The sequence below is a fragment of the Phoca vitulina genome, unplaced genomic scaffold (assembly GCF_004348235.1).
Source record: "Phoca vitulina isolate PV1807 unplaced genomic scaffold, GSC_HSeal_1.0 scaffold2, whole genome shotgun sequence".
NCBI lineage: Eukaryota > Metazoa > Chordata > Mammalia > Carnivora > Phocidae > Phoca > Phoca vitulina.
Genome location: NW_022589705.1, coordinates 40,399,839 through 40,412,279, shown reverse-complemented (window position 1 = coordinate 40,412,279; position 12,441 = coordinate 40,399,839). Strand labels below are relative to the sequence as shown.

The following is a 12,441-nucleotide window of genomic DNA, read 5'->3' as shown; positions in this document are numbered from 1 at the left end:
GACACTGTGGACTGGTCCCAGAATCCATTCCCAAACCCTTCTCCTTTGTCTGTCTCCCACTGAGCTTGTAAAGGTCAATACACCCTTCCCCACACTCCCTTGCAGGTAGGCATGCCCACTAATGCAGTTCTGGTCAATGAGATATTAAAGGAAAGTGCTGGAATGTTCTGGAAATGTTTTCCTCCTTGATTAAAAAAATTCTTCTTGGGGCGCCTGTGTGGCTTAGTTGTTTAAGCCTCTGCTTTCGGCTCAGGTCATGATCCCAGGGTCCTGGGATCGAGTTCCGCATGGGCTCCTTGCTCAGCTGGGAGCCTTCTTCTCCCTCTGCCTGTCCCCCCCCCCCACTTGTTCTCTCTCTCTCTCTGTCTCTCTGACAAATAAAATCTTTTTAAAAATTCCTTCTTTCAGCCATCTTTTTCCTTTCTGTTTCGGATGCTTTTATAAAAATATAATGACTGGATCTAGGGTAATCGTCTTGCTACCATAAGGAAAAGACCAAGAAAATTGTACAGGTAAGGGCCCAAGTCCTGATATTACAAAACAAAATTGAATCACCTACCTCCAGACTACTTGTGAAATAAATAATAAATGTTGTTATGGTTTAAGGCACTGTTCGTTTGGTTTTCTGTTACTTCCAGTTGAATGTATTCTTAACTGATATAATTACCCTGCTGCCCTTGGACAGCAAAACTCAATGACGTTCAGTGACTTTTGAAATCTTTTTTTTTAAAAAAAGTCACTATTAGGTTTTCTTCAAGAACTCAGATGAATTTCTGGAACACAGTAAGTGCTTAAAATGGTAGCTTAGTAACTAGTACATACTCGCACTTGGTAAATATTAATTGAATGAATGAGCAAATGTATTCTTGAAATTAATCACAAATGATCACTAACATAGGAGACTTATGTCAGCAATTATTGAGCTAAGTGCAGGGCATAGTCCTGAAGTACATGAAGGACCAAAATATGTAGAGAGGTATGGTCTCTACCCTCAAAACGTTTGTAGTTACAAGGGAAATATGAAGACAACTGGAATGTTATGAGGGAATTGCCCTCCTGGTACTTGTTGGTGTAACTTTAAAAACAGTACTGTCTTAGAAACAGCTTTTCAAACAATATAGCTTTGTCAGTATAGCTTTAAAAGTAGGATAATACATAGGAAAATGGAGAAAAAATAAAATGACAAAAAAACCTAACTATGATCATTAGTGGGAGGATTTCAAGCAATTTTTCTTTTTTCTTTTATTTTTTGCTCAAAGTAGAAATTTTTCAAAATACAGATAAATATAAGGAAGAAAATAAAAAATAACTTGTATACCTAGTACCTAGAGACTTGAGATCCCCTCCAAGTCTACTATTCTCATTTACAGCAGATTATTTTTATTTGAATCTAAACAACAGAAACAATATTATTGTAAACATCTTGGAGCAAGCTATGAAGAGAGACAAGTTCTTAATATGAGAGCCACATAATATTCACAAATATAAAATATTATAATCCATGGCATATAGAGAATGTCAGATTAACTGCTACTATAAAACACTGATTCAATTCAATTTAAAATCCTTAGGTTTTAATGCTGTTTCATAACTACTATGTGCAATTTATATTGTCTGTTTAGTTCCCTGCTGTCTTTTCCTTTGTTTCAATATTTTGCCCTAAGAATTTTCATTAATTTATAAATGTTTATTACTATTATAAGAAAATAATAACAGTCACAGAAAAATGGATCACCAGCTTAAAATGTTCAATTTTCTATCCCAACTAGTGTAAGATGCTGAGAGGTAGGGAGTAATTTCATTACGAATCAGACTAAACAGAAAAGTTCAATACTTACCAGTAGAGACCACTGACTTATTATCTTAATTACTTCTCCTCACTAGTGCTTTAATCATACTTTCTGTTTGCTTTGAGTTTTATCTCCCTTTTCAACTTTTGGCTTCCAATCTCCACTCTTTATGAGCCTCATATTGTTAAATCATTTATTTCCAATGACTACATTTCTCATAAAGGCCATCTTTAACTTTTGCAGGACCAAGTAATAAAGAGCATCAGCAGTGACAAACAGGTTGTATTAGTGCGGGAGGGCTGTCATAACGAAGTATCACAGACTGGGGGGCTTAAACAACAGAAACTTATTGTCTCACAGTTCTGGAGACTAGACGTCCAAGATCAAGTTGTCAACAGGGTTGGTCTCTTCTGAAAGCCATGAGGGAAAGATCTGTTCCAGGCCTCTCTCTTTAGCTTACAGATGGCCATTTCTACCCCCTCTATCTTCACATGGTTTTTTTTCTGTGTGTGTGTCTATGTCCTAACCTCCTCTTCTTATAACGACACCAGTCATATGAGATTAATGACCCCATGGACCTCATTTAACCATAATTACCTCTTAAAGACCATATCTCAAAATACAGTCACATCTGAGGCACTGGGAGTTAGCATGTTACATATGAATTTGGTTGGGGGTACAATTCAGCCCATAACACAAACACAGTGAAAAAGACGACCAATTGAAGTATATAACTTGGATTTAGACATAAACAAGGAATATATTTCTTGAGTAAAAAGAAACCCACACTTTGATTCCAAATTATCTGCGTTGGCAAACAGAGATGGGTCATTGATGATCCATCCAAAAGGGGAACAGATACTTCTGGATCCTACCATATCCAGGTAGGTAGTTTGGATGGATATGGAGAGGATAATGAAGGTCTCCAAAGAGATCCCCCAAAGCACTGGGCAGAAGAAGAAATTGCACCTCACAGTAATCTGCCCATAGACCAAAAAAGAGTTAACCATACAAAAGAGATCGGGAGACAAGAAGAGTCAGAGGAGACCCTAAAGAGAATGAGAAGTTATTAAGGAAGCCTGACCCATATATCTACACTTTGAAATGTTCTTCACTTTTAAAGTATGTGTCTTGTGGCTCACTATAAAAGCAAAGCTTTGACAACGACTCTCAAAAAACTTCTAATCCTAATATTGACAGAATCTCAGTAAGGCATGATTTTTCAAGCTGCATCTACTGAACTTGTAATATCTTTTTCTCTTTTCTCTGGAAAGACATTAATCCAGAAGGGCAAGCTCTCAGGTGAATTACTTTAATCCAAATATATTTTCTGATATAACAACCTGCAGCAATGATGTTGTCAATGAAGGATGTGTTCCCTAATTGGAATTCTTGGAAGAGGAGAGTTATTTAGAGCTTCTAGCTAGTAAAAAAACCAAATGGCTTCTGATAAGTTAGAAACCAGAGGTATAGTGGAATCCTACCTAACATTTGGGTTGACTTTTTTAGTTAGCACAAGATGCAAATGTTTTATATGGTAAAAAATATTCTTAAAAATCATGAGCTTAATCCATAAAGTACGATAGTCATGGTTTTGTGTATGCCGCACCACTCAGTAATTCTTTGTATGCATAAGTTTCAGAACCACAGAGGTACGCCAAAGCAAGGAACTAAAGAAAAATCAAAATGCAGTGTCTATACACTCAAGTAAGTCCCCTTTGAGGGCATTGCCCAAGTCTTATTCCATGCAATCAGGACCAGTAATTGATCATTCAAACCAAAAATTAATTTAATGAGGTAACTATATATAATACATTTACCTTAAATAGTTTATTTTAACTGAAAGCATAAATGTCTGTCAGTTCACTATATTTATTTTTGTTTGTAGTGCCAAGGGTTTTACTTTGACTGTGACTCAAATGATTGTCCTCTTCCCTTCTCCTTTTGAAAAATATAAATCATATGCATAATATATCACTTGGGACTTCAAGTTTAGGGAAAGGTGACGAAGATGCTTGCAAATCTATATGAATATTGAATCCTAGATTTTTTTTCTTTTTTACAGGTTTTACGCCCACCTAATTAAACAGTTTATTTTAAACCCATGGACATTTACGGAATCACTCCAAAGCCTACACTATTTTCAACTATTTGTCGGGGGAACTGAGTAGGTCATTGGCAGGAAAGATCCAATAATTCAATCTGCATACTACTTCTCTTGGTCTGTACCAAAATTATTTATTAAAGTTAAAAAGATTATTTCAGTACTATATTCCAGAATCTAAAATTTTCATCGAAAATGGTATCTCTGGAAACTTAAAGTCTTGAAAATACATAAACAACCAGACCCAGATTATTTGAGGCTGATTCTGGGTTTGAAAATTGGGTCACAGAAGTTTTATTTTCTTATCTCCCTGAAAAACTGTTTGTAGTTATTAATAATCAAAATAAGTTGGGGAAGTCTCCACTTCTCGCAGTTAGAGAGGCCTTCCTTCAGCAGAGATTTTGAGAAAGGAAGTGGGGTGCCACAGTGGACTGCATCTGACAGTACCCTGTTCTCTACGCAAGAAGTGTCCACAAGAAGTGTACATACTGGGATATGCACATTCCTTGGATACCTAAAGACTTTCCTAAGGGAACCCAGGCAAGGATCGTTTTAGGGGAATTAATTTCTAGACCCTCTAGTTTCTTCTGTGCTCTCCTAAAACTGATCTGACTGCAAATGCACTTCCACATCATATTGATCCATGCCCCCCTTCCCTTTTATAATCACCTTTCCATTTTTACAAAAGAAAGGCACACCTCTCACCACCCGGTGTCTTATTAGGGTGCACTGAACTTAGATGGATATCTGAAGAGTAAAAGGACTACCTGAAGTATTGCATAGATGTTAATACAACAAGTGTTTTCATGACTGGGCAACAAATATGATTGCAAGTACTGTCCAACCCTTTGCTTTTAGCACAAGTGAAGGATCACATTTGAAAGATCACTGAAAACATTTTTTGGCGATAGATCACTATGTGATTTTTGGCAATGTAACTCTGAAGAAATTCAAAGAATTGAGTGATGTTGTACAAACAAATCCCTTTCCAATCCCATCTATGTATGTGAACAGGTTTGTTAAGCAAAGGGATAAGAGATGACATCCCATCTATAACAAAAAGAGCAGATTCTATAATAGATGACCGGAGAAGTCAAGGCAAATGAACATATTCAATTCACCTCGTTTAGTCAGAAACAATTTATTCCTGAAGTTAAATTGTTAATATGTAACAGGAGGGGGAGTAGAAACTACCCAATTTGAATTCAAATATTTAATGACTTCAAGTCTGATTTTCTGTGTGACAAAGATAATTTTGGGGATGGGAGAGTGGTGAGCAACGAACAGACTAGAATGTTACTACAGCCATATAAATCACTACACTTTGCTAGGAAGGCAGAGACACCACAATAAATCTAGTTAGCATTCATCACCACACAGTTACAAATTTTGTGTGTATAAGAACTTTTACTCTTTTAGCAACATTCAAATTTTTAAAAAAATAGTCTTATTAGCTATTATCACCATGACGTGCATTACATTGCCATGATTTATTTATCAACTGGAAGTTTGTACCTTTTGACTCCCTTCACTCATTTCACCACCACCCTCCCTCCACCCAGCCCCGTCTCTGCCAACCGCCAATCTGTTCTGTTCTCTGTATCTATTAGTTCATTTGTTGTTGTTGTTGTTATTGTTTTGGATTCCACATATAAGTGAGATCATACAGTATTTGTGTTGATCATTTTGCGGGACATAACAAATATCGAATTATTATATCGTACACCTGAAACTAGTGTTATATGTTAATTATATCACAATTTTTTTAAAAAAATACCCTGTTGAACCAAACAAACAAAAAAGGCAGAGACAAAGTGCAATGAGAACTCCAATTGTAAATGACATGGTGGGTTGATAATTTGTTGTCACTTTTGGATATATATATATATCCACTATCTAAAAATTGACAGTTTTACTCCCAGCAGTTTTCACCTGCCTTTGATGAAGAAGGACTGAGTTATCAGCGAGTACTAGGGATGGGTTAATTCTTTCTATACCACACTTCAGTAGACAGATGGTCCCCAACTTACAATGGTTTGGCTTATGATTTTTTGACTTTACGACGGTACATAAATATGACCCAGGAGAAACCATTTTGAATTCTGAATTCTCATCTTTTCCCAGGCTAGCAATATGGGGGATGATAGCCTCCGGTGATCCTGGGCAGTGGTAGCTCCCAGTCAGCTCTAAGTCACCAGGATAAAAAACTGATACACTTAAACTGTCCTATATGTACCCAGATAGTCACTCTGTTTTTCACCTTCGGTATATCATTCAATAGATTGCATGAGATATTTACCACTTTATTATACAACAGGCTTTGTGTGAGATGATTTTGCCCAAATATATAGGCTAATGTAATTGTTCTGAGCACGTTTAAGGTAGGCAAGGCTATGATGTTCAGTAGGTTCCGTGTATTAAGCGCATTTTGGACTTACATTACAATGGGTTTATTGGATCGTAACCCTCTCATAAGTCGAGGGAGATCTGTACTCCGTCAGTACAGAAACATTTGTTTACATTAAAAACATATACAATAATAAGTCTAAATTTAAAAAAAAGTGTCTAAACCTTGGAGCAATCTTTCCAAGCATACATCTTCTGCATTTTTATCTTGTCATAAACCATAAGGCTCCCCATTCTTCCAATTCCTTAAAGCAAATTTACAGATGAGTGTGACTATCTCTACTTAGAGCCAAGCTTATCTTTCACACAGGGAGTCAACTTCACATGGATTCAGTGACGATCCTTTGAAGGAGTTAGAAGAGCCGTATCATTTCATCCTCATGCATGACTGAGGGGTATAAAATCCCCATTCCACCTCCAGAACTAGAGTACAACCCACAGACACGTGCACACGCACAGAAAGAGCAACCCAGGGTGAGATTTAGCAAACCTGAGGGACTATCAGTTGAAATTTTCCACTCTAAAACAATTGCATCAGAGATGGCAGTGCCAGGAGCCGTGTTTTATAGTTGACTTCCCCCAAATTACAATGCAGCTCAGATTCAAAGTCTCTATTATAATCTTTGGCAGAAGTTTTTAAGACCATTTTTATTTACTCCAAACTCTATCTGAACTAAGTCAGCACAGGCCCTTTGCAATTTTTACATCAAGTGTTTCAAGCTGTAATTAAGTGAGCAGTGGAACTCCAAGGAAGCACCGAGAGAAAGCATCAGGGCATCACTTATTGATTGGTGGAAGTTTAGGGATTCGAAATTTCTGTTTTATTGTACCACTGCACTTCATTACCATTTATCCTTAAAATGTAATAAGTACAAACTGCTTCAGCAATGATGGAAAAGCTTTCTCAGCTTTAATGAAACCTTTTATTTGCTACTGAAACTTTTATTATTTCCAAATGGTGGCATAGGCAAGAAAAATAATCCCTACTTATATTGACGAGAAACTTCAGCAATTTGAATAATTTTGTTCTTGGATGAATTCTAAGGCATTTAGAGTTGTTATTCTTACATTTATTGTTTTCATTTACTTTTGATGAACTAAAAACAAAAAAATACACATATACACGTTGCTACAAAATAATTTTCTAATTATATATCAAAATGCTAGATATCCATGTACAGCAATCACTTGTCAGATGTTGGTCTGATCTGGATAGGAATTTCTACATATCTAGGGCTCCAATACATCTCAGCTATTGGCCATGAGACGCAATGCAGTGTAATTGCACAGTGCACAGGCTGTGAAACTGGACGGCCTGGTTTTGCTTTCCAGCCCTGATACCTACCTACCTGTGAGACCTTTCGAAATTTTCAGACCTTAGTTTCCTTCCCTGTGAGAATGAGGGTGACTAGAACCTGCCACATGAAATGGGTGGGAAAATTAAATGAGGTATATCATGTGAAACATTATTTTACAGCGTGGCACATGGTAAACACTTGTTCAGCTCTAGTATGCTTTTCATATGTGAATACGTCCACCTCCAGACTGGAGGGAGTGTCAGAACACACCATGCATTCAATAAACATTTACTGAGCTTTACTTTACGCAGAATATGGTCCTAGGTAAAGGAGGCACAAAGATTAATAAGACATAGTGCCTACTCTCCAGGAGCTTACAATTTTAGTGCAAAATTATTGTTACCATCTTAATATCTTTCTCGAAGAGTACCATGAAGCATACTCCCTCCCTAGATCATAAATTTTCCGTTTTTCCAATGTGCTTGGAACTAACGGAGCTTCAGAAAAATTTCACTTCAGTTTCTGAAATCTTAATCATGCACAATTTAATAAGCAGCTACAGGTTTTTCCACATTTTAAAATGGATGATTAAATGGCCTAATAAGATTCTAACTTAGCCAAAAACTTGAAAAACATAGGAAGACAACCATGACTGACACATTCATTTTCCCGAATGTGGACATACTGCAAACAGCAGCTGCAGAAAAATAGGGCCATTTACATCCCACATGACCCACGGCTAACTAAAATTGCACAGGAGTTCAGCATCAAAGTGTTAAAGTACCTAAACTAAATTCAATTTGAGATAAAATGAGAAGCTTGTTTAGTTGGAGCTACACTGCTTTCCAAAAAAAGTTCTGAAATTGACTTCCAACATGGCACCTTGTATACCTCTAGTTTTTCAAACATTCTGTTTACGTCATTACACTCAGTGAATTCATTAAAAAATAAAATCTTGAAGTTCGACTATAAATCCTAAACACAATGACTAATGTGGTATTTCAGACATCACAAACTCCAAATGATCTTAAATATGTTGTCCTCTACTAATCTGCTGCTCTTGAAAATGTGCAATAAATCCAATTAAAAAGGAAAACATTTTCAAATTAGTTGCAAGATCAACTAGGATATTATCTGCTTACTAGATGTATCATAATAAAAAAACCACCTAATATGCATTACATTGTTTAATTTGGGAGGAAATTGGATATTCTCCCTTCCAACAAAAGGACCAAGACCTTTTATTTCTTAAACAACATCCAATAATGACTGTGTTAACTTTCTAGAATAGATTAAATAATTGCCAAATACATCTTCTGAGGAGGCACCCTGCCCAAAGCAACAGGAGATCATGTGTAAACACACAAGGACACAATTCCTTCCTTCTCTACTTCCTCTTCAGTATCATACCACCTTCCCTGGTCAAAACCCTTTTAAGGATCCCTATGACCCTGAAATAAGGGGCACCCCTCACAGTAGAACCTCCCTCGACATTAAATCAACTCACACCTCGTTTCTCTGCAAGACGCCACAGTGAAAATTTCTCTCTCGTTCCCAAAGCTCCAAACGAATGCATATTTTGGTGACCTCTACTTTTGCATTCAAACACACATGTCCCACGCCATGGGATCTTTTTGATCCCAGCTAACGTCCCTGCTTAATGTATGCGTTTTTCACATCCATTTTTTAATCCTTCCAGAGTGAAAATTTCAAAGAGGCGAACGTCGGTGAAAGAAGCGAGGAAAGGGAGGGAGGAGATAGGAAGCCTGGGATTTCTGCCATCCTCAGCGCAACCCAGAATCCGTATTATTTGTTTCTTCTTCCCCAGCCTCCTTCTCTCTTCCCCCTCTCGCCCCTTCCCCCGCAGCGGGAGGGAGGAGGAGGGGCCGCTGGCTGAAGCCGCCACCTGCCGCGGGGTGGAAAAGCTCCAGTTGTCACTTACCCAGCCGGGTGAGAATGGCTCATTTTTGCAGGATCCCTTTTGGACCCCGCGGCAGGTGAGGAGGTCGGGTGCGCGGGGCCCTGTGCGCGCTGGCGCAGCGACACTTGCGCTCGCAGGGTGGCTCCGCAATGCGGTCGCCCGTGCGCGGGCCACCTGAGCTGGGCCGCCGCCGCCGCAGAGCTGCCCCGTGGCCTCCCGGGCCCCCACCCGCTGGCGGTATCCACAGCCTCGCGGTTGCTAAGGGAGGAGGGAAGGCGAGCGCGGAGGTTCTGGAAAGGCCCAAGCGCTGCTGGAGCGGAGCCTGGGGAAGCTGGAAGGGCAGCTCAGCTTCCAGCCACTTTTTCTGGGTCCTAATGTGGGAGGAGACCCAGGCCCCTGCTCTGTTGCCCTGGGCGCGGGTTCCCCAGGCACCTGTAATCTGGAAACAACACACACACACACACACACACTCACTCACGCACACCCATTTAGGCTGGTGTGCTTCCTGCTAGGCCCTGGGGAAGGAAGGGCTGGGTGGTGGCTGCAGGTCGGGTCATGGAAGTCCAGAGCTGCTCCATGGTGATGCATGGGCTTTCAGTTGTAAAACAGTCCCTAGATTGCAAGTTCAAGGGAAAGAAAGAGGTCTTTCTCAATCTGTTTGGGGTTTTGATTTTGATTCTGATCTCAAAGGCATGGCAATCCCTTCATTTCCTCTTTGGAAAATCTCCATCCTTGCTCCTACTGAGGTCCCCACTCCCAGCAGGCAGTGCCCATAGGTCTGAAGTTCAGAAGGTGGGACGGTGCAGTTTCTCAGGAGCATGCTAGAATCGCCCTTGTATGAATCCAGCACAGAGAAGGCAGGGCTTCCGTGAAGAAGCCTGGATTTACAGGAGAGGCCCTTGGTGTGGAGGAAGCTTAAAGCACTGGACTTAGATGACCTTTCCCGCATCCTGTTTTACTTTGTCAGGTTGTTTGTTGCAGGACTTGATCTCTGGCCTCAGGTTCCTCCTGTGTAAGGGACAGGCTGGACACATCCATGGTGACTGAGCCCTCCACGGATCTCCATTCTAGCTCAAACACTTACAGGCATTCTGCTTTCCCACACATCATAAAGACCCACTGAGCATGTCAGAGTCCGGTTTCCTTCACTTGATATTCAAGGTCCCTCATCACTGGACCCCTGCATCCCTCATCAGTCCCACTGTGACCACTTTCTCCCCCTCTGCTACCCTAACCTCTAGCAAAGCCAAATCTTGAACCATCCTGTGCATGGGAACATACTCCTTCCCTTAACCACTGGACAAACTTCTATGCATCTTTCAACACTTAGCTTGCACACCACCTTCTCTGACGTCCCCAGGTGTGCTGATGACTCCCATGTCTGGGGCCCCGCTCTCCCTGGGCGTACCTCTGTTTTACACCCCCGCTCTGCACGACTGCCCTTGCTGGCAGATGGCTGTCTCTTCTACTTGAACGTGAGCGCCTCTAGTTCATGTGGTACATGGATTTTATTTCTCGGTCTCCTCAGAAGCAAACAGTAATGTTCAACAAACATTCGGTGTATAAATGAAGGAAACAGATTTTTTAAATCTTGTCAAAGTGGTAGTCTTTTTATTGACCACTTACTCAATGCTCTCCTCAGCCTTTTATGAGAACTTACTAACTGTTCATTATCTCATTTAATCCTCCTCTCTATTCTGTGAGGAAGGTTTTCTCCTCCATTTCACAGCTATCCAAGCTAAGACACAGAGGAGCTAATTATTTTGCTTGAACTCTACAATAGTTCCTAAGTGGAAAAACCAGGATTCAAATCCAAGTCTCTCTGATTCCAAAGCCCACAGTGTTGTTTTTTAACAATGACAACATTCCTTCCCCCATGATTCCTGTGAGTTGCTGCAGGAGTCAAATTTCCTCCGCCATCAGAATTTTCTGACCTGAAAGATCAGAGCCATCCCAGCAGGGGGAAAATAGAGTTCTAGTTCAATGGCTTAGATCCTGAGACTGAGGACTCAAGGCTGCTTTGGGGACCAAGGCTAGAGCTAGAGAAAAGCAGAGGTTGTCAAAGAAAAAAGATGTGAGATGTGAAAGTGGCATCTTATGCTTCAACAAGGAAGTTCTATAGATACCTAATCACTGTGCAGCCACAAATGGGACTTGAGCCAGATCTTCCCCATAGATGTCTACTCCTACTGCCTGTGGTTCCTGTTTGATGGTGTCCTTCTTGCTCCCTGTTAACTACATTTCACCTGGATAAAAATTGGCCAGGAGGGAGGGGGTACTAGAGAAAGACATTATAATTTGCCCAAGCGCTGCCAACCCCTAAGGATGGTGTAAATAATATAATCTCATACAGGTACTAGTTGTTACATATTAATTCATTTGTGCAAATAGAAAATGGTATTTGCTCACTGGTGGAATGAGAAAGGAAATTAAAATACACTATGTAGAGGGGCACCTGGGCGGCTCAGTCGGTTAAGCGTCTGCCTTCGGCTCAGGTCATGATCCCAGAGTCCTGGGATCAAGCCCCGCATCGGGCTCCCTGCTCAGCGGGAAGCCTGCTTCTCCCTCTGCCTCTGTCATTCCCCTGCTTGTGTTCTCTCTTGCGCTCTCTCTCTCTCTGACAAATAAATAAACAAAATCTTTAAAAAAAAAAAAAAAAAAAAAAAAAAAAAAAAAAAAAAAAATACACTATGTAGATACTCAGGATTCTGTAGAAAAGAATCCCTGGCACTCAGCAGACAGCAAGGTACTCTCGGCAGCATGTACTAATTCATAAATGGGGTTTGAGTTCTCCACCCCTGTGAGCTGCACAATTTCACATCCCTGATGAAAACTGCAAGGAAGCTACTAATTTTCACTTCAGAAAATGCTCACTGTGAAATTGTATTGGGAATTTAGCCAGAAAGAATTTTTATGTTAATT

At 40.1% G+C, this 12,441-nt stretch overlaps 1 protein-coding gene across 2 annotated transcripts in view; it reads right to left on the bottom strand.

Moving 5' to 3' along the window:
- ERICH3 (glutamate rich 3) overlaps positions 1 to 9,860 on the bottom strand; it is a 99,848-nt gene extending 89,988 nt beyond the window's left edge. The window contains exon 1 of one of the 2 annotated variants that reach the window (XM_032426008.1): positions 9,541 to 9,860. In XM_032426008.1, the coding sequence (XP_032281899.1) occupies positions 9,541 to 9,563 (23 nt within the window). In that variant the 5' untranslated portion in view covers positions 9,564 to 9,860. The remainder of the gene's footprint in view (positions 1 to 9,540) is intronic. The other variant, XM_032426017.1, reaches the window with a different exon arrangement.
- Positions 9,861 to 12,441: the final 2,581 nt, after the last annotated feature.